The 16,614-nt window shown below is 49.5% G+C and overlaps 5 protein-coding genes and 1 pseudogene across 6 annotated transcripts, besides 1 other annotated feature; 3 read left to right on the top strand and 3 right to left on the bottom strand.

Moving 5' to 3' along the window:
• Positions 1 to 175: 175 nt before the first annotated feature.
• NCS57_01179100 (uncharacterized protein) lies at positions 176 to 1,021 on the top strand (the record flags this gene model as incomplete). Its single annotated transcript, XM_053061490.1, has 1 exon — positions 176 to 1,021. One exon carries the CDS (start codon positions 176 to 178, stop codon positions 1,019 to 1,021), a length of 846 nt encoding a protein of 281 aa, XP_052909876.1.
• Positions 1,022 to 2,078: 1,057 nt separating this feature from the next.
• NCS57_01179000 (uncharacterized protein) lies at positions 2,079 to 3,685 on the bottom strand (the record flags this gene model as incomplete). The annotated part of the gene is made up of 2 exons (XM_053061489.1): positions 3,588 to 3,685; positions 2,079 to 3,540 (listed from the first exon to the last, which is right to left on the bottom strand). The coding sequence occupies exons 1-2, from the start codon at positions 3,659 to 3,661 to the stop codon at positions 2,079 to 2,081; spliced, it is 1,536 nt and encodes a 511-aa protein (XP_052909875.1). The 5' UTR covers positions 3,662 to 3,685.
• Positions 3,686 to 7,002: 3,317 nt separating this feature from the next.
• NCS57_01178900 (uncharacterized protein) lies at positions 7,003 to 9,377 on the top strand (the record flags this gene model as incomplete). Its single annotated transcript, XM_053061488.1, has 8 exons — positions 7,003 to 7,312; positions 7,378 to 7,534; positions 7,586 to 7,793; positions 7,842 to 7,900; positions 7,953 to 8,103; positions 8,154 to 8,404; positions 8,457 to 8,544; positions 9,015 to 9,377. 8 exons carry the CDS (start codon positions 7,003 to 7,005, stop codon positions 9,375 to 9,377), a joined length of 1,587 nt encoding a protein of 528 aa, XP_052909874.1.
• A 401-nt stretch (positions 9,378 to 9,778) lies between these two features.
• On the bottom strand, positions 9,779 to 10,318 carry NCS57_01178800 (annotated as a pseudogene). The gene is made up of 3 exons: positions 10,174 to 10,318; positions 9,949 to 10,119; positions 9,779 to 9,795 (listed from the first exon to the last, which is right to left on the bottom strand).
• Positions 9,779 to 10,318: a sequence feature.
• Positions 10,319 to 11,856: 1,538 nt separating this feature from the next.
• Positions 11,857 to 14,059, top strand: NCS57_01178700 (uncharacterized protein; the record flags this gene model as incomplete). The annotated part of the gene is made up of 3 exons (XM_053061487.1): positions 11,857 to 12,353; positions 12,408 to 13,217; positions 13,279 to 14,059. The coding sequence occupies 3 exons, from the start codon at positions 11,857 to 11,859 to the stop codon at positions 14,057 to 14,059; spliced, it is 2,088 nt and encodes a 695-aa protein (XP_052909873.1).
• Positions 14,060 to 14,289: 230 nt separating this feature from the next.
• NCS57_01178600 (uncharacterized protein) lies at positions 14,290 to 15,006 on the bottom strand (the record flags this gene model as incomplete). Its single annotated transcript, XM_053061486.1, has 1 exon — positions 14,290 to 15,006. The coding sequence occupies one exon, from the start codon at positions 15,004 to 15,006 to the stop codon at positions 14,290 to 14,292; it is 717 nt and encodes a 238-aa protein (XP_052909872.1).
• Between the last annotated feature and the right edge of the window lie 1,608 nt (positions 15,007 to 16,614).

Genomic DNA, 16,614 nt, shown 5'->3' with positions numbered 1-16,614 from the left:
TGTCCCCGCGCATTCCGCGGCGAGACTGGAAAAGCCATGATCTGATGGTTGGCTTCTTCGCCACATGCATGGGGTTAGAAGGTGATATAATGCCTGAATGGCCTCTGTGGCCCCAGAGTGGAATCTTTAAAGTGGAGTTGATCGTCGATACAAGTTGTGAAATCGAAAACGCAAGATGTCTTTTTCTCGAAATGGATTGCTCGTTATCGGCGCTGGAGGTATGGGCCTTGCCATCGCTCGTCGCCTAGGTGCAGGACGTCGTGTCTTCCTCGCCGACTACTCCAAAGACACATTGGAGTCTGCTGCAAACAGCCTACGAGATACTGGCCACGATGTGGAAACCCAAATAGTCGATGTGTCCAGTTACGAGTCAGTTACAAAGCTGGCCAAACATGCGACCTCGACTAGCACTCTCAATACTGTGGTCAACACAGCCGGCATCTCTCCTTCGATGGGAACTGCCCGACAGATCTTTGAGGTTGATCTGCTTGGAACAGCCAACGTCATCGATGCTTTCCTCGAGGTTATGCCTTCTGGCTCCTCACTGACGACAGTCGCCAGCATTGCCAGTGCCTTGTACGCCAGCGCGATCACCCCAGAGTTGGAACAACATCTCGCCACAGCTCCAAAAGACAAACTCCTGCAACATGCCAGCATTGATCTTGAAGGAAATCCAGGCGTCGCGTACGGAATCTCAAAGAGGGGCAACATTGTTCGAGTCCAAGCCGCCGTCAAAACAGCCGGAACAAAGGGAATCAGGATCAACAGCATCAGCCCTGGCGTCATCACCACAGCAATGATACGTGCGGAGTTGGAATCAGAGGCTGGGGAGAATGTTCGACAGATGGTAAAGGCGACACCCATTCAGAGGGCAGGATCTGCGGATGAGATTGCAAGTATTGTGGCCTTTGTGTCTGGTCCAGAGGCTTCCTTTGTTAATGGGGCGGACTTTGTGATTGATGGTGGATTTGTTGCCTCGACTCGATTTAATGGTCCGGCCGGGGCATCAGAGGCAACTTAGCTGGTTTCTTTGACTCGAGGTAGCAAGACTGTTGGGAAAGTAAGGAATACCAATAACAGTGAACAAGTATTTCTGGAAAGAATTGCTCCTTTGTCTTTGTTGACACGGGATGTGATAGTGAATGGAGGCGAGCCCTTTGTTTCTGAATAATACCTGCCAAGGACCGACCAACGGTGAACAAATGGTTGTTCTAGGGCACTGAACAAAGGCGTACGCTTTGTTTGCGTTTCACACAAAAGCCAAAGAATAACCAGTGAGTGTGAGACAACCAAATTCTTCAGAGAATCAGAGCATACTGGAGAGTGCCACGTCATTGAGACAAAGGGGAAACTTGCGCGTATCACAAAGAAACAAAGATCTAATATGTATATAAATGTTTCTCCGTTCATCCCCTCTGTCAAAAATCCTACAATTCAGTCTCTCACAATTTGACTTGAAACAACATTACACTTTTCACAATCACAAACATCAATACAAACAACATGGACAACAAGGATATTTGTTCCGGTCCGGGTATTCCCGACCTCCCCGCCGACTTTGACTACGAAGCGTACGCCAAGGAGAATGTTGAAATCATTACCGTCACGCTTATAGACTGTGGAAAGCCATGCGTGGTCGAGTACGGCGTTATAGAGGGCGGAAACGGGGAGAAGCGTACCTTTCGCAAGACTTCAAAGTAGATAGTCGGTGCATTCTACCTACTCAGGTGACATGGTACTATCGAGTCTATGCCCGGAGAACGGACGGAACACGGTTTGGTTCCTATCGTCATCTTGATAACGTGGGCTTGACACAGATCAGCTAGATAAATAGAAACACAGCCTTGTACTGAACTATCAAGTCTCTTTACGTCTTTCTCCGGTGCTATAACTGAGTGTATTAGGACTGATACTTTGTATATCGAAACATAGGTTAAAAACTGCCAAGATCAACGCTAAAGAGGAAGAGAATGACTAAGCGGAAGCTACCTATTAATTAGCGTACACTAGTAAAATAGCCCGCCTTATTAGATTAAAGAGCAGTCCACTCTACCATACATACGACACACCAATCCATCTCATTTCACCCCAAAAGAAACATGCCCGGTTCTTCTCAGCTCATTGAGCCAAGTCTCCAGATCAGACAACAGCCCCTTTACCAATCCATCATCAATGACCTCAACCTGCCAGCAACAGGATATGGCCAACGACTTGCCCTTGACTGCAACAAAACTGAGACACAGAGCTGGATCAGTAACAGTGGCACTCTGAGTAAACGTGGCACGCTCAATCGTCCACTTGTCTCCATCTCCTCCTCCATCAATCACGCCGAGGTTGCTAACCTCCCAGTCGTGGGCACGCTTCTGCTTTGATTCCAGATCCTTAAAGTACGACCTCCAGTCTCCGACGAATTTCATCAACCCCAGCATGTCGTCCTTGGTTCCTGAAGCAAGTTTTTCAGATATCCCTTGCCTAATTGCCGCAGCGACGGACCAGACTGTGGCCTCGAGCTCTGTCTTGGACTCCGGATTAGACTTCAGGTCGCCAACCTGCTGCCGAACCCTTGCCACAATACTCTCATCATATTTGTAACCCCAGTAGGTTACACAGTTCATAACGGTCTGCTCCAGGTTGAGACTCGCGTGCTTAGGGGTTCTATAGTTGTTAAAGCGCCGGAAGCAGACAGGTGTGCCACTCTGAAACACCGGGGCTTTCTCCTTGGGAAGACGCGTCGCCATAGATACGAGTATCAGCGCGTGAGTAAGACCAGTCAACGTTGTTTTGTGCTGACGACACGTCTCAAGGACTTGTGGCAAAGCATCTTCCTCAACCACTATCGTTGACTGGCGAGTCGTGCATGGCGTTTTTTGTATCGGTGCCCATGCTGCAGCGTAGGGCGAGTCTGGGCCGTTGGATGATCCCTTGATCGTATCACGCGCCTGTTCGAGAATGTATCCCCAAGAGATGGGGAATTTGAGGACATTGTGCGTCGGAGGCGTCAGAGCCGTTACTGGAACCTCAAAGACTCTATCTTTCAATAGTGGCCCAGTTTCCTTGCCATCTGCTAGAGCGTTGAAGCTCGCAAGGAGGCTGTCGTGAAATATCTTGCCACTCTTGCCATCCCCGGCTGCGTGATCCCAAACAAAGACGATTTCAACAAAGTTGGAGTTATCGGGCTTCAGAATAGCTGATCTCCAGGGAGGCCGAGTTTCCAGATTTGTGAAGCAATTGTTCACTTGCCATTCCAACACCTCTTTGACAATATTATCGCAGCTCTCAGCGTCTTTGGGTGCCCGCCACTCGATGTGGTTTTTCAGATCGATGTGAGTCAGTCGTACCCAAGATGGCTTCTTCGACTCAGTATTTATCCGACCGACTGTGAAGAACGGATGCTGGAGAATGGCCCGAGCAAATGCAGTCTCGACCGTATCCTCAATATATTGATCCGAACCAAGCAACGCGTCGGGAATCACGTAGCGACAAGAGATGGCGCATCCATTGTAAAGTCCCAACGAATGGAGAGTTGATTGGTATTTCTCACTGCCAAGTGTTAGCTGCTGAACTCAATGTATGAGGCGGTAACTGACATGTGGCCGAGTCTTCGTATGACTTTGGGTTTGTCCTTGGTTGGGGAACTCTTTTGACTTCGAAAGGGAGCCATTGCGCTAGTTGCTTCTTGCTTTAATACTCTAGAAAATTTTCAGGATGGAGATGAAGATGCAAGAACACGCGTCATTAAGGGGGCTGATATACCGTATCAACTTAATAATTTTGCAAAACTTAGTACCCTACTAGCCTCTATTTTTAAGCTCTTAATTCGCTATCCCGCAATAGAGGCTTTGACTAGTAGCTCACGGGCAGAGGCTAGCTCTAAACTTGAACTTATGAGGCTAGAGCCAGTTGAAAACCGTGGACGAGGGTACTTAGACCTAGTAGGTTTTGCAAATTTTATTGAGTCGATACAGTAGAAATATTACATTAAGAGGAAGCGAGTAGTCACTATCATGAAGCCCTGGGTTCGGGTCATCACATTAAAACCCACGTTGGTTCGTCTACATGGTTTGCATGTCATAATTGGCCTATGATAATTTAACTTCTCACGTGACCACCCGAGCGGCCAACCTCTCATAACTCACAGTTGTTGGAAAATGCAAAAACCGCTTAGAAACGTGGATCGACAATTCATGAGGAAGAGCTGAGCTACCTAAAATACTTGGCGCCAGTTAAGGCAACATTATATATTGCAGCACGGGCAGTATGGCCAGGACACTCCAGTAGTTTCATGCACTAAACAAGTACAAGACTTTCTTCCTCAACGCCATTAAACATATCATGATAGGTGTTCGCTACCCCAATCCTCCGATACCTATTAGTGTCTTCCGGCTCTTGTCGTAAAATCAGGCAACGAATGCGACGTGGGGGTCTCCTCGCCTGAGAAAGACAAACTCTTAGAGCTACGAGCCTAGACTCTGCCAGCTCCTCGTCTGAGTATTCGAAAGGCTGCGTGTCTGCCAAAAGCGTGCCTCCGGGATTAGAATCTTGCCCTCGGACGACAAGCCATGAGCTACCATCCCGCCGTCGTCTGGATACCTCAACTGGCGCCACCGCCCCAACAATCGTGATTGCTGCGTATTCGCATTCCCCGAACGGATCATCGCCAGCCAGCCTGTATTCTATGTCCGTGATTCTCAACCAAAGGTTTGCCACATCCTCTCCGATAATGACCCTGCCCTCTATGGAGAGCCATGACCAAGACGGTATGCGCCTGTCGGTTGACCGCATGTGCGTCGGGCTGTGGCTTTCTCCGCGGGGAAACCGAGAAGTGTCTTTGTACTCAGACCACCATAGCAAGTGAAGCGGCAGCGTCTTCTCCCACATCCCGCAGACATATCGTCCCAGCAACACTCCTTCGCCGCTGCCAATCCCCTTTGCGATGGAAGACAATGCAGGTAATCTGTCGGTGTGATATGTAATGCCTCTTGCGCTGTATTGAGCAACGATGTAGCACCACAACTGAATTCTTTCGCCTTCACTGCCCCGGTTGACGAAGTGTCGATATTTCGTCTTGACGCTTTCTCCTACGTCAAACTCAGCCCATTGAACCCTTGGGTCTTGCAACTCTCCGCACTCGCATTCAATGCTTGTTCCACATTCCCAAACAAGCTCGTGTGCCGTAAAGTAGATGGTGCGCTTGGCCAGCATTCTCTCTTGAAAGACCCAGGCTCAAGAGAGGAGTGGGAGTTCATTGGGTTCCCAGAAGCCCTCGGCATTTTTCCATACCGCATGCTCCGCCCGCATTTTGGAAACATATTTAACAAGAGCTCTGATAGAATGCCCTTCCGGTATCTTGAATTCGACCCAATGCGCTGTTTGTCGCGGGGCGTAGAGCCCTCCATTGCCGTCTTTTGCATACGCCGCGCCTATGACAAGATAGGCTTCCCCGTACACATACGCCATCTTGCTACATTCTCTATGCCAATCTTCTTTGTCTCCTTGAATTATACACAGTGAGTCGATCCAAATGTACTTGAGGCCCAGCCTATTGGTCAGGTCAACTGCGTCTTGAAATGTTTTAGTTAGTTTGGAGAGACTCAAGACGCTTGATAAGCGTTGCTTGAGATTGTCCTTGTTCAAAACTGGCATCTTTTGTGCTTCCTGTTGCGAACCCCAACAATGGCTCAGTGCGGTGTACTTTTGCTCGCTGTTTGTTGCGTCTCTGAGGGTAAGGCCCAAACCGCCATTCATGTTGACGATCTCCAGTAATCGACTGGGTCCCTTATTCCCTTCTATTAGCCCACTCGTGGACCGGTGAAATCTCGAGATGTTGCACATGTCGTGGTTATTGCAAGTATCGAGATGAGATGTGATGAACTCGATGCACTCTTGACTCCTTGGATTTGCCGGAAGATGCCGTCTAGCCCCAAATTCCGGAAAAGGGATATCCCCATCTTTCTGTGAAGCACTATTAGTTATGTCCCCAGTTCCCTTGATCTGTATCTCGTACCTCTCCCGAGACATCAAGCGAGAGCACCTGATCTGCACCTCCCTTTGACGAGGCCCATTTCAGGCAAACCTGCAAAACTCTACCGCTGGAATATGGTCGCCTTAAGATTATAGTTGGATCATCTTGGGCGTCTAGGGTCCAATGCATTGAGAAGAGTTCCGCGGATAGGGTCAATAGTTTGCAGCGCGCACAGCCACTCTCTCCAGAAGCTTTGAGCACACTGAGAGGGCCCTTTACCTCGATGTAGTCGACACCCAGCCCGCAAGTTAAACATTCCCCCTTTTCTCGCGAGGTCGGCCCATCTTGGGCCATTCTTGATATGCGAGTGTTTGTCGACAAGCAAGCGTTGTCATGAGCTGGAGGATGACCCTCTTTAGGGACGCACAGCTGTGCGTTTCAGGAAGGAGAAGGAGGGGTGTCTGGGACAGCCACAGGCAGGGCTTTGTTTCCACTTTTTGGCAAGTCTGCCTTGCAGATGGGTTTTGCAACGCCACTGACCCGAAAGGGCCAACTAAATACTGTTTCCAGGAGGTCACAGGTCAGCACTTCACTCGCTGGAGTTCGGTCACCCAGGTCAAAGGACACCAGTACATGGGATCTTAACTTATGCTCGTCTAAGTGTAGCAATAAAGATAGACTAAACTTAGAGGAGAATATAGAAAGTAATACTAAAAATTTCATCTCCCTTAGAGTATCTTATTTAATTATTCATATAATTTTTTCTAAACCCTCTCCTTATTAATGGTATTGTATTTTCAAGGAGTTAGGGATGTCTTAACCCACGCGCGGGCATGCCACAGCCTGATCTTGGCAAATGCAGTCAAATTTGGCAAGCCACATGCAAGCTTCGCCTCAATGCTGCCTAACCATTCTCCCCTCACCGACAGCGTAGAATGTCTTATCGTGCCTAAGGAACAACCCTCAAGATCCCCTCAGGCGCTTCTCTTTGTGTCTCTACCCCAAGGGTCCAAGAATCCAGGGGCATCTCGGCACTCGCCATGTCGGATCCGTTCTCGATCGCAAGCGGCTCAGCCGGGCTTGTGTCCCTCGGACTCACATTGTGCAAGGGCTTAGCCGAATACATCTCGGCTATCAAAAGTCATGGTGAAGATGTCAGAAACCTCGAAACGAAGCTGAATACCCTTCAGATGTTTCTGGCGGCTGTTGATACAACCCTGAAAGAACTGCCTCATCTGCAGGGATGTCGGTTGCCTGGAGATGTCGTCAAGTTAGTGGAGGCTTCACTAGACCAATCCAAGGACGGGATGGTGAGACTGGCTGGACACTTGGAAGAATGCTCACGGAGAAGTAAGTGGGCTTACCTAGAGTAAACAAACCTAGCAAAGTGACTCTTGCTAACTTGGCTCGTTCAGTTCAGTCAACATGTTCTTTACCTGCATGCCCATCAAACCTCCATAAGATGGGAAAGAGAGCAGTATACTATTTCCGCAGGGGGACCCTGAAAGAGCTTGAGCAAATGCTCGGATCTGTCCAAGACCAGCTCAGCCTCTCTCTGACTCTACTAAACGTGTGAGTAACCAACTGACCTAAGAAATCGTAGTGCTAACAAACACGACGTAGGCGTTTCTTGACCTCTCAATCTCAAGATTATCGCCAAATTGCCGAGTACATGTCATTATCGACTACAAGACTCCTCAGCCTCCAATCCTCTGTCACTGGCCTCGAGAAAAACATTTCAAATACTTCTGAGACCGTCACCACTCTATCTGAGAAACTCGCCATGGCTCAAGACAGCTTGCAACTTACTACCGCGCAATTTCACGAGTTAGTAAGTAGCAAATTAGCACGGTTGTGAGAATTAGGCTGATCACTGAAGGCAACATCATTGCAGCGTCTCCTCCAGAGGGTCATCTCACTTCTTGCGCTTATTGCAATGTAACGTACTGGTTCTTGGACACAGAAATTGTGCTAATAAGCTATTACACAGCCCTCTCCTGAACGTGACCTTGACCGTCTTGAGACGTGCCTACCGAGATGTACCACGGAGCATTCTTTCGCTTCCTACAGACAACATCCTCTTTGAGGATATGATAGGTCGGTCATTCAGTCTTCAATTCAGCTTGGTCTGTGAATGGCAAGTACGTTGTAGCGCAAAATATTCGAGAAGCAACACACTAAATCTGTCCAGATTTTCGAGGCCTTCCTCACAACCCGTTTTGAAGATACCCCAGGCGAGTCTTTTGTCAACTCCGGTCAATATCATCTGCTTGATGGACTACAGGGCACAGTACTCCCGAGGTCACGACGAGGGTGGGCCAATTCCATCTCCCCCGGCTCCAAGGTAGTCATGTCTCTACGAGCTGAGAACCACTTCCCGGAGCACTGCCCAAGATGCGGTGCTGCGCTAAACAACGGACCAGGGAGCCGTGTGGTAAAATGGTTCGTGATTAGATGTGGAGGCATGTATAAAAAAGAAAGCTAATACTCATAGCACCACTATTGGATGCTGGACCGCTTTCCAAGAGACCAGAGACGCGATTGAAGATTTCCTAGAGAATGGCTCCGAGCTGGAGGCTCTGGTCTGTTTCTCCAATCAAGTCATTAACACTCAAGAGATGGACTTGAAACCATTCATACGGATTCATTTTCATAGCCTGCATTACAATCCTGAGACATATTGCTGTCCAAAATGCTTCCTAGGATTAATCAAGCTTGCCCGTTTCCTAGCTAAGCAGAAGGGATTTAAATCACTTTTTGAGATTTGATAATTTGTCCAAATTTACGAATCAATTATTAATCATGGGGGTGCTTACAAAAAAATTCTTGCTTCTCTAGATCTTGCCTCACTTCTTTTCCTCGGTGTTACTAAACCAAATACGATCTACGGGTACTGTGTTTCTGTAGCACCTAGTAGATGTATTCTCATCTGTATGCAATTTGATGAGATACCTCACGCTATAACTACCTGAGCTGAGGTTCTTTCAGGCAAGGCATGTCTAACATGGTGATCCCTAGGTACTTTGTAAGGCGAATCGTAAAAGTGGTAAAGAACACGACCACAATCATTCCATTCAACCTCCGAGCCAAGGGCCTTGCTCTGGACCTCGTCGTGCAAAACATGGCCAACGCCTTCAACCAGTTTTTCAACCCCATCGCCCTGCAGGCCATCATCTGGAAGTACTATGCAGTGTACATCGCCATCGACATTGCCTATGCCATGGACATCTATCTGTGGTTCCCTAAGACGAAGGAGTTTACCATTGAGGAGACCTCCCTTGTCTTTGACTTTCCTGGAAAGGACGGTCGCAAGATGGCGGCGACTGCCCTTGCGAATCGAATACGTGAGGGGGGGGACACTGATAGGGAGTCTGACAGTGTGAAGGTGGACATGAACCATGTTAAGTCCAAGTAGATGAAAGACTTATCTTGGAGTTAGGTTGAAGCAAAACAGATCTGTCTATTTGATCATTTGGGCCTTGCCTTCAGGTATTTGACGGGGATACACATAGGACAAGTCGATCCAGACGAATGAGTCTTGGGGATGAAGTTTGTTCGTCAATCATTGAAACTTCTCTTCGTGAAGTATCCGTTTGCATGACTTGGCCAGCTCAATGGCAAGTAGCTGTCCAAAGGTAGTCATGATGAGAAGACTTGAAGCAGATCAAACAAGATGGAGTGACAACGGAACATCAAACTCTGGACAAGCTCGATTCGGCAGGCCATCCCACAGCTGCTAGAGGTGAGATACAACGCTACGGGGATATATCGGCATTGAGGGTCAATACCGACATGTGTCAATGACGATGTTTTGTTTTAGTGGTCAACATTTTCTGTTAGAGATGTCACCAAGTTTGCACACGTATATAAGGAGATGCGGAACACTCGTGGAAAGCTGCATCGAAGCAAGCGCGGGCTCAAAGAGTTATAATGGCAGAGAGATTTGACATCTACCAAGGCTACCATGATACGGTGTGCTATCTGACCTAACGATGAAATGTCCTCAGTATTAGTCTCGCCCCTTTTCTGTGCGCGTACATCCGTGGCAACAGCCAGTTCCCGCATTATGCCTTCCTCCAAAGCCCCAAGATACGTGATTATAGAAACCAGGTCAAATCCCTCTTGTGCCCGAGAGCGAGCCTGGGCCCCATTCGTGCCTGTAATTGCATCAGCATCCTACCCTCCGTCAAACAACATGGTACTGGACTTACAAAAGATGGCAGTTTTCTTGCCAGCGAGATTTGCTGCTTTTAGAGTCTTTTGGATAGTCTCTTCATGCTGTTGTGAGCCTCGGGTCACTCCCATTGGCTTGGCGAGATCAAAAGGCCCTACAGGGTCAATCAGTCTGCCGTTCGATCTTAAACGTCACGGCCAGCTCACCTATCAGTAGAATATCAATCCCCTCCACCTAGACTATCTCTTCGATATTCTCCACAGCAGATCTGGACTCGATCTGAACCGCCACTATCAAGTCCTTGTTCGCCTTCTCATCATACCGGCCGGCAGGCGACCCGGGGAAACAATGAGGTGCAAACATTAGCCCGTACCTGCGAGACCCGAGTGGGGATTACTTGGAGTACTGGATAATCTTTCGTTCATCGCCCTCCTCGCGCATTTAGCATATGACCGTGAATTGCAACCAGCTTTCACACAATGCAGAGTGACATATTGGGGTCAAAATACCATGACAGTCAGTGTCAAGAGCACGCTTAATCATCCACTCCTCATTCCAAGGGACACGAATTATCAGGCTCACTCCTTCAGAAGCGATTGCGTTGGTCAACTAGAGCGTATTAGCATGTGCTCCGGCTCAGGCGGGCCAGCTCGCAATAAGCACCTCATAATAGTCTTTGTCAGATATCAACCCATGTTCAGCATCAATCAACACCCAATCGAAGCTGGTAGAAGGAGACGAGGATGCTGAACGATGGACAGAACGTGCAATAGCAGAGCTTGGTAATCTGTCAACAACCCGCCACATTAGTTACGAGGAATGTAACGTAGCTTGGGGCACAACCCCAGGTTATACGTACGTCAGCCAAAACCCGTAGACTGTCCGGCATTCTTGCAGGGCTGTACGAATGGGAGTATTAAAATCCATGTTGAAAGGTGGCTGTTTCGGGGTCCCAGGGTGATCAAATCTCCGAGGCACTAGGGTAGATCGAGAATCTGGTAATAGTACAGGGCCAGGGACCAAGTTGTCAAGTATTTACATTTCTTTTCATGTAGATGGATAAACCACTGTTTAACAGATCGCTATCGCTCACGATGTGGTGCGTGGTGCAATTTAACCGCCGGTTGATGCAAGCCAAGGTTATGCTTACTTGGAATGGTTAAACCATTTCAACCCCAATGATTTGCTCTTCAGGCGGGGAAGGCGATTCTGAATTGCGTACTAATAAGCTTAACAGAGCATCATCCTATTACTTATGATTATTGCTCTAAGATTTAGAGAACGCTATAGCAAGAATTTATCAACGCAATAAACTATTACCTCACACTTAAGACCATGGTTAACACAGCCTTGTTCTGCGGCTATCGGGCCTGCAGGGAAAGCCCAACCCTTCCCGAGGCCCGAGCCTGATTTTGATGCACCCTCAACGCTCAGTTCATTCCAGTCACCAGCCTCAATTTTCAGCTGCCGAGGAAAACGAGGCTCAGTCTGCCTTGTGGGGAAAGGAGGCTTGCCCGCGTCTCCCGTGTCGGCCGCCCAGCAGATTCTATCACATCCAAGATGACAAAATCAGCCCCCTTGCTACGCTAGATGAGCGTGGCGGCGACATGATGTGTTAGGCGCCTCCAAGTTATCTTGGCAAAGTTGAGCATGACCATTTTAAACCCAAGGGCTGGCCGCTCCAGTGCAAATCAACCATGCATTCAACCTCCCCAACGCCATGGCAATCGAACCGAAAGGGCGGCCTCATGCCAGATCGAGCCGGCTATCACTCACCAACGCAGGTGAAGAATCCGTTTCTTCCCCTCACAAGCCCAAGTTCAAGTCAGGTTGGAAGTTTGGTCTCTTCGCCGGTGCTGCCAGCTGCACCGTCGTCTTCGTAATCAACCTCTTTGCCACGATTTGGGCCGTGACACGGGATGAGAAGAATGAACTCGGCCAGCCGGTTCTTCAGCAGGGCCGGTGTTCAGACATGCGCTACCTGAACACGGGGCTGCACCTGGTAATCAACGCCCTTAGCTCTGTCCTCTTGGCTGCTAGTAACTACGGTATGCAATGCATGTCTGCTCCTACCCGTGCCGACGTCGACAGGGTGCACTTTGAGGGGAAATGGCTGGATATTGGCGTACCGAGCGTACACAATCTCCGCCATTTTCCTAAAAAGAGAGTGGCGATCTGGGGTCTGCTGGTGCTTTCGTCGTTGCCTTTGCATCTCATGTAAGTCCGGTACTTATCTTGCGTCAAACTCGAGCACTAAACGATGACTTCTAGTTATAATTCGGTTGTATTTTCATCTCTTGTAACGGTGGGCTACGACATTTGGGAGATGCAGGCGCCACACTACTACAATTTAAGTCAGTCCGAGATCTTTGCACGTTTCGAGAATGCCAGCGGAATCTACCCCAAGCATCAGCAAAGCTGGGTGAATTTGACGAAACTGGGTACTTCTAACCGTCTCGAGAAGCTCAGCAACTCGGAATGCATTCGTCAGTATGCAACATCGTTTCAGACTTCTCACCAGAGCCTCATACTCGTAACCGGAGCTGAGGAACCCGAGTTGAACGACCAAATCACCTGGCTAAGCCGTGTTGTCATTAACACTGACTACATCGAAACCAGCTATAACTGGATGTGTGGCAGCGGCAATTGTCCTTTCCAGGATATTGACACTGTCAGTGGCGTTTGTCGTGATAAGCTGCCAGCTTTGGAGCAAGAGGCAGACAACTGGAGTCCCTGGTGTGATAAAGTTGAGTATTGCTACAGCCAGCCGATCGACGAGACATGTCAGGTTACCTTTAATCCAACCTTTATTGCGTTTGTACTGGTGTCCAATGCCCTCAAGGCTATGATATTGCTATACATAGCCTTGAGACCGCCAGAAGAATCCTTGTTCGTTCTCGGCGATGCAGTCGAATCCTTCTTGATTGTTCCGGATGCCTTCTCAGGCGGCAGCTGTCTTGCGACCGCTGACGACATCAGGAAGAATGGCGGGGATTGGATCAGGCCTCGCACTTGGACCCCAGTCAATAGACGATGGGCAGCAGCAATCAGTCGACGCCGATGGAAGATTAGCATCATCTTGTAAGTTTTTCTCTCCACGATTTATGCAAGCTCGGGAGTTGACTGATGCGGTTACCTCTAGGTATTCCTCCTCTCTCTCGGTAGCACTCTTTTTCCTCATCTTTGGTATCGTTCGACTTCCAAGTTCAAAAGATTTTGGGGCCATCTGGAGACTCGGCTTTGGAGCCGTCACAGAAGTGACCCTCATCTGGACAAGGGACCGCCAAGTCACCAACAGCTTTACCATGACACAGGGCGTTCTACTCGCCAACCTACCCCATTTCGTCTTCTCGGGGCTATACTTTCAGTACAATGCAATATTTACCGGCATGCTAGCTGCCAACGAGTGGAGCGACTTTGGACGAAAGAGGAAGGGATTGCGAGTGTCATCGAATCCAGAGGGGTGGCAGAGATCGCGATACTTTTTGCAGTTGCCCTATCGTTGGAGTATCCCCTTGATTTTCATGTCCATTCTGATACATTGGTTGCTGTCTCAGAGCGTGTTCATCGTGCCACTGCAATTTGAATCTGCACGAGAAGATCATTTCGCAACCACTTTGGGCTACTCGCCCATCGCCATCATCGCGGTCACCGTGGCAGCAGCCGCCATGGCCTTAGCCGTCATCATATCAGGTTACCGTCGACTTCCAACTGCCATGCCCGTGGTCGGAAGCTGCAGCTTGGGAATAGCAGCAGCCTGTCATGGCCTTGGGGGAGCTGAACGAACTGACGAGACGGTTGTCCCATTGCGATGGGGTGCCATGACCCATCCCGAAGAGGGATCAGCATTCGACGAGTCAGGGCACTGTGGGTTTTCTGGGGATTATGTCGATGAGCCTCGTGTTGGTGCCAAGTATGCGTAAAGCACATTGGTCATGCTGTTAGGGAACTGGACATAGCAAAGGCGCCAAGTTCATCAATTCACCCATGGCATAGGTACTTTACAGAAAGTGTTTTATACTAGACAGAAATAATGGTAGCCAAAGAATAGAACGTCCCCTTTACAAAGCATCTCCCAGCAACTCCCTCGATATGCAGCCCCGATCTAATGTCCCTTCTCGCACATATATATACACGATGAATCGCAGCTCCCTTAAAGACCACAGAAGACATCAACGCCGGTGGCAAAGAGAGAGCCAGGACCGGGCAGGAAACCAGCCAAGGTGCTAACAATAGTGCCTACAGCACCGCAACCACCATCTTCCTCCTTGTTGGTCGAAGCAAACTCAATCTCCAGGCTGTCAGCCAGCAGGACGCCGTCGCGGTACAGGTTCGCCTTGATCATGGAGGGAACCTTGTGTCCCCAAGAGTGGTGCTCGCACTGAGCGCTTCCGATATCGCAAAGACACTCGGATCGGACAGTCGCGTCCTTGCCTCCACAGGCGTGAGGTCCCTCCCATCGGGGGACTCCTTCCTGCCAGGTCGTTCCGTAGCAGTTGGTGAAGACGTCCCAGCCCTGAGGGTTGCTGACTTCCCTGAGAACCTCCCAGAGAGACTTGACCAGCGCCTCACGGGCGTCGTGGAGGCCAAGGTCAGGGATGCGTCCCCACTGGCCGTTGATGCGGACATTGACACGGCGGTTGCCATCTTTTGTGTAGTGGGTGCAGCCATCAGCAAAGGTGTCGTAGAAGGTGTCGGAGACGACGCTTCGGCCGTTTCCGTCAGCGGCGTAGATCTTTTCCCAGGTCTCCTTGAAGAGGTCAAGGTTTCCAACGTCAACTTGGTGGTCGCTGTAGCGGACCTCAACCTGGATCAGCTGGCCCAGGGCGGCGGGAGCCAAGGCAGCGAGGACGGGGAGAGTGAACTTCATGGTCTTGTGACGTTAGCTAGGTCGGGCCAAAATGAGGACTATACATACGAATAGAGGTGGTGGTTGTGGAGAGTAGAACTGAGGCGAGATGAGTTGTCGTGGTTCAACATCGAGGCCATCGCGACCTTTTATGCATAAGAGACCTATAGATCTCTTGTGAACCGATTGAGAAATAAAGTTTCAGCTCTCCCCATCATGAAACCGGGTTTCCCGTCGGTATAATTGCCAACACGAAAATTGCAGATCGCAGTCCAGGGTCTGAACAACTATAGCATTGACAAGATGTTAAGATAGTCAGATTTCAGGTACAGTGTAGTATTATCTCAGAATAAGGTTTCGCCAAGGACAATGCGCCCATATGTGCCCAAAGGCCTTGATAGAGAGGGCAATGGGACGGTTGCGAGAGACCTATTGTCCTTGACGAACTAGACCGCAACAGGGCTCGGAGTTTAAGAGTCCTTGATCAGTATCCAAACAGTTCGTCTTTACGAAAACAACTACAGCATCATAGTTCTGTTCCTGCATCAACATGCTTGCTCCCGTCGGCTGACGTCCGTCAGGTGGTCCCGTCTCGGCCGGACTCTGAACGGACCATTCCAACTGTAAACTATCCTCCACCTATTGGGACAATTCATCGAGTCTTTATTATGGATCCCCTCGGGTTTTGCCGACTGACCAAGCCTCTACGCATTACGTAGCAAGGGCTGCCAAGCGAAACAAGGGTCCCTCTTGGCCAAAGTCAATTCGACATGTCATTTCACGGGGCGGATGGCCGACGGATACGGAGTAGAGATGGAGGCTTATGCATTAATGAAATGGAGGACGAGGTCGGATAACGGGTTATGGGTTGTGGGTTGTGGCTGTAGACACAGTTAATGTTGGCAGCGATGGCGGATGGTTGAGATCAAAGAGCCCGATGGCCAGCGCACACAGGACAACCTCGCTCCCTTGACTCTCGAATCGACCTCGTCAGATCCGACTTCTGGACATGGCCAGCGGCGCAAGGCCCTACCGATATGAACATGAGTCTAGCAAGGTAAAGGGACGGATAACCCGCCTGCGACAGGGGATAGGACCTTGTTGATCGAAGGCGGAATTTCACCGCACTGGACCCAAAAGACCTGAAGAAGCCGAAAACGCCGAAAACGCGACAGATTTGATACTAGAACCTGGCCAAGTACCCTTTGGCTCTACATCAAGACGAGGGCTATCTGAGTATTGCGATGGACTCGTTCGTCGTTGGAAGCGACAGTGGCATGCGAGGGGACGGAACAGCGTCGATATGCAAGGTTCTTCTAAAACGAGTCTACACCATCACAAGGGCGGCCATGCCGTCGCACTCATCAGCAGCCGTCTTAGTAGATGTACCCGAGAGAGTTTGCCTTGACATTTCACCTCTGCCCTAAACACCGATCTTCTAGAATGTCCATGTCGCGATGTATGGCCATGGAGTCAACAAACGGTTGAGGTGGGAATCGTTTCGCCATCATATTGCCATCCGTGATCCAATATCTTTCCGTTCGAGACGTATCCACAGCCCAAACACCATCATTCAGCCTGATGTAGCCATCTACTGCAACAGATGATCCCCCTCACACCCATGACAGC

Source organism: Fusarium keratoplasticum, chromosome 9 (assembly GCF_025433545.1).
Source record: "Fusarium keratoplasticum isolate Fu6.1 chromosome 9, whole genome shotgun sequence".
NCBI classification, from domain to species: Eukaryota; Fungi; Ascomycota; class Sordariomycetes; order Hypocreales; family Nectriaceae; genus Fusarium; species Fusarium keratoplasticum.
Note: the sequence above shows the minus strand (reverse complement) of the source record. Positions and strands in the feature narration are given on the sequence as shown.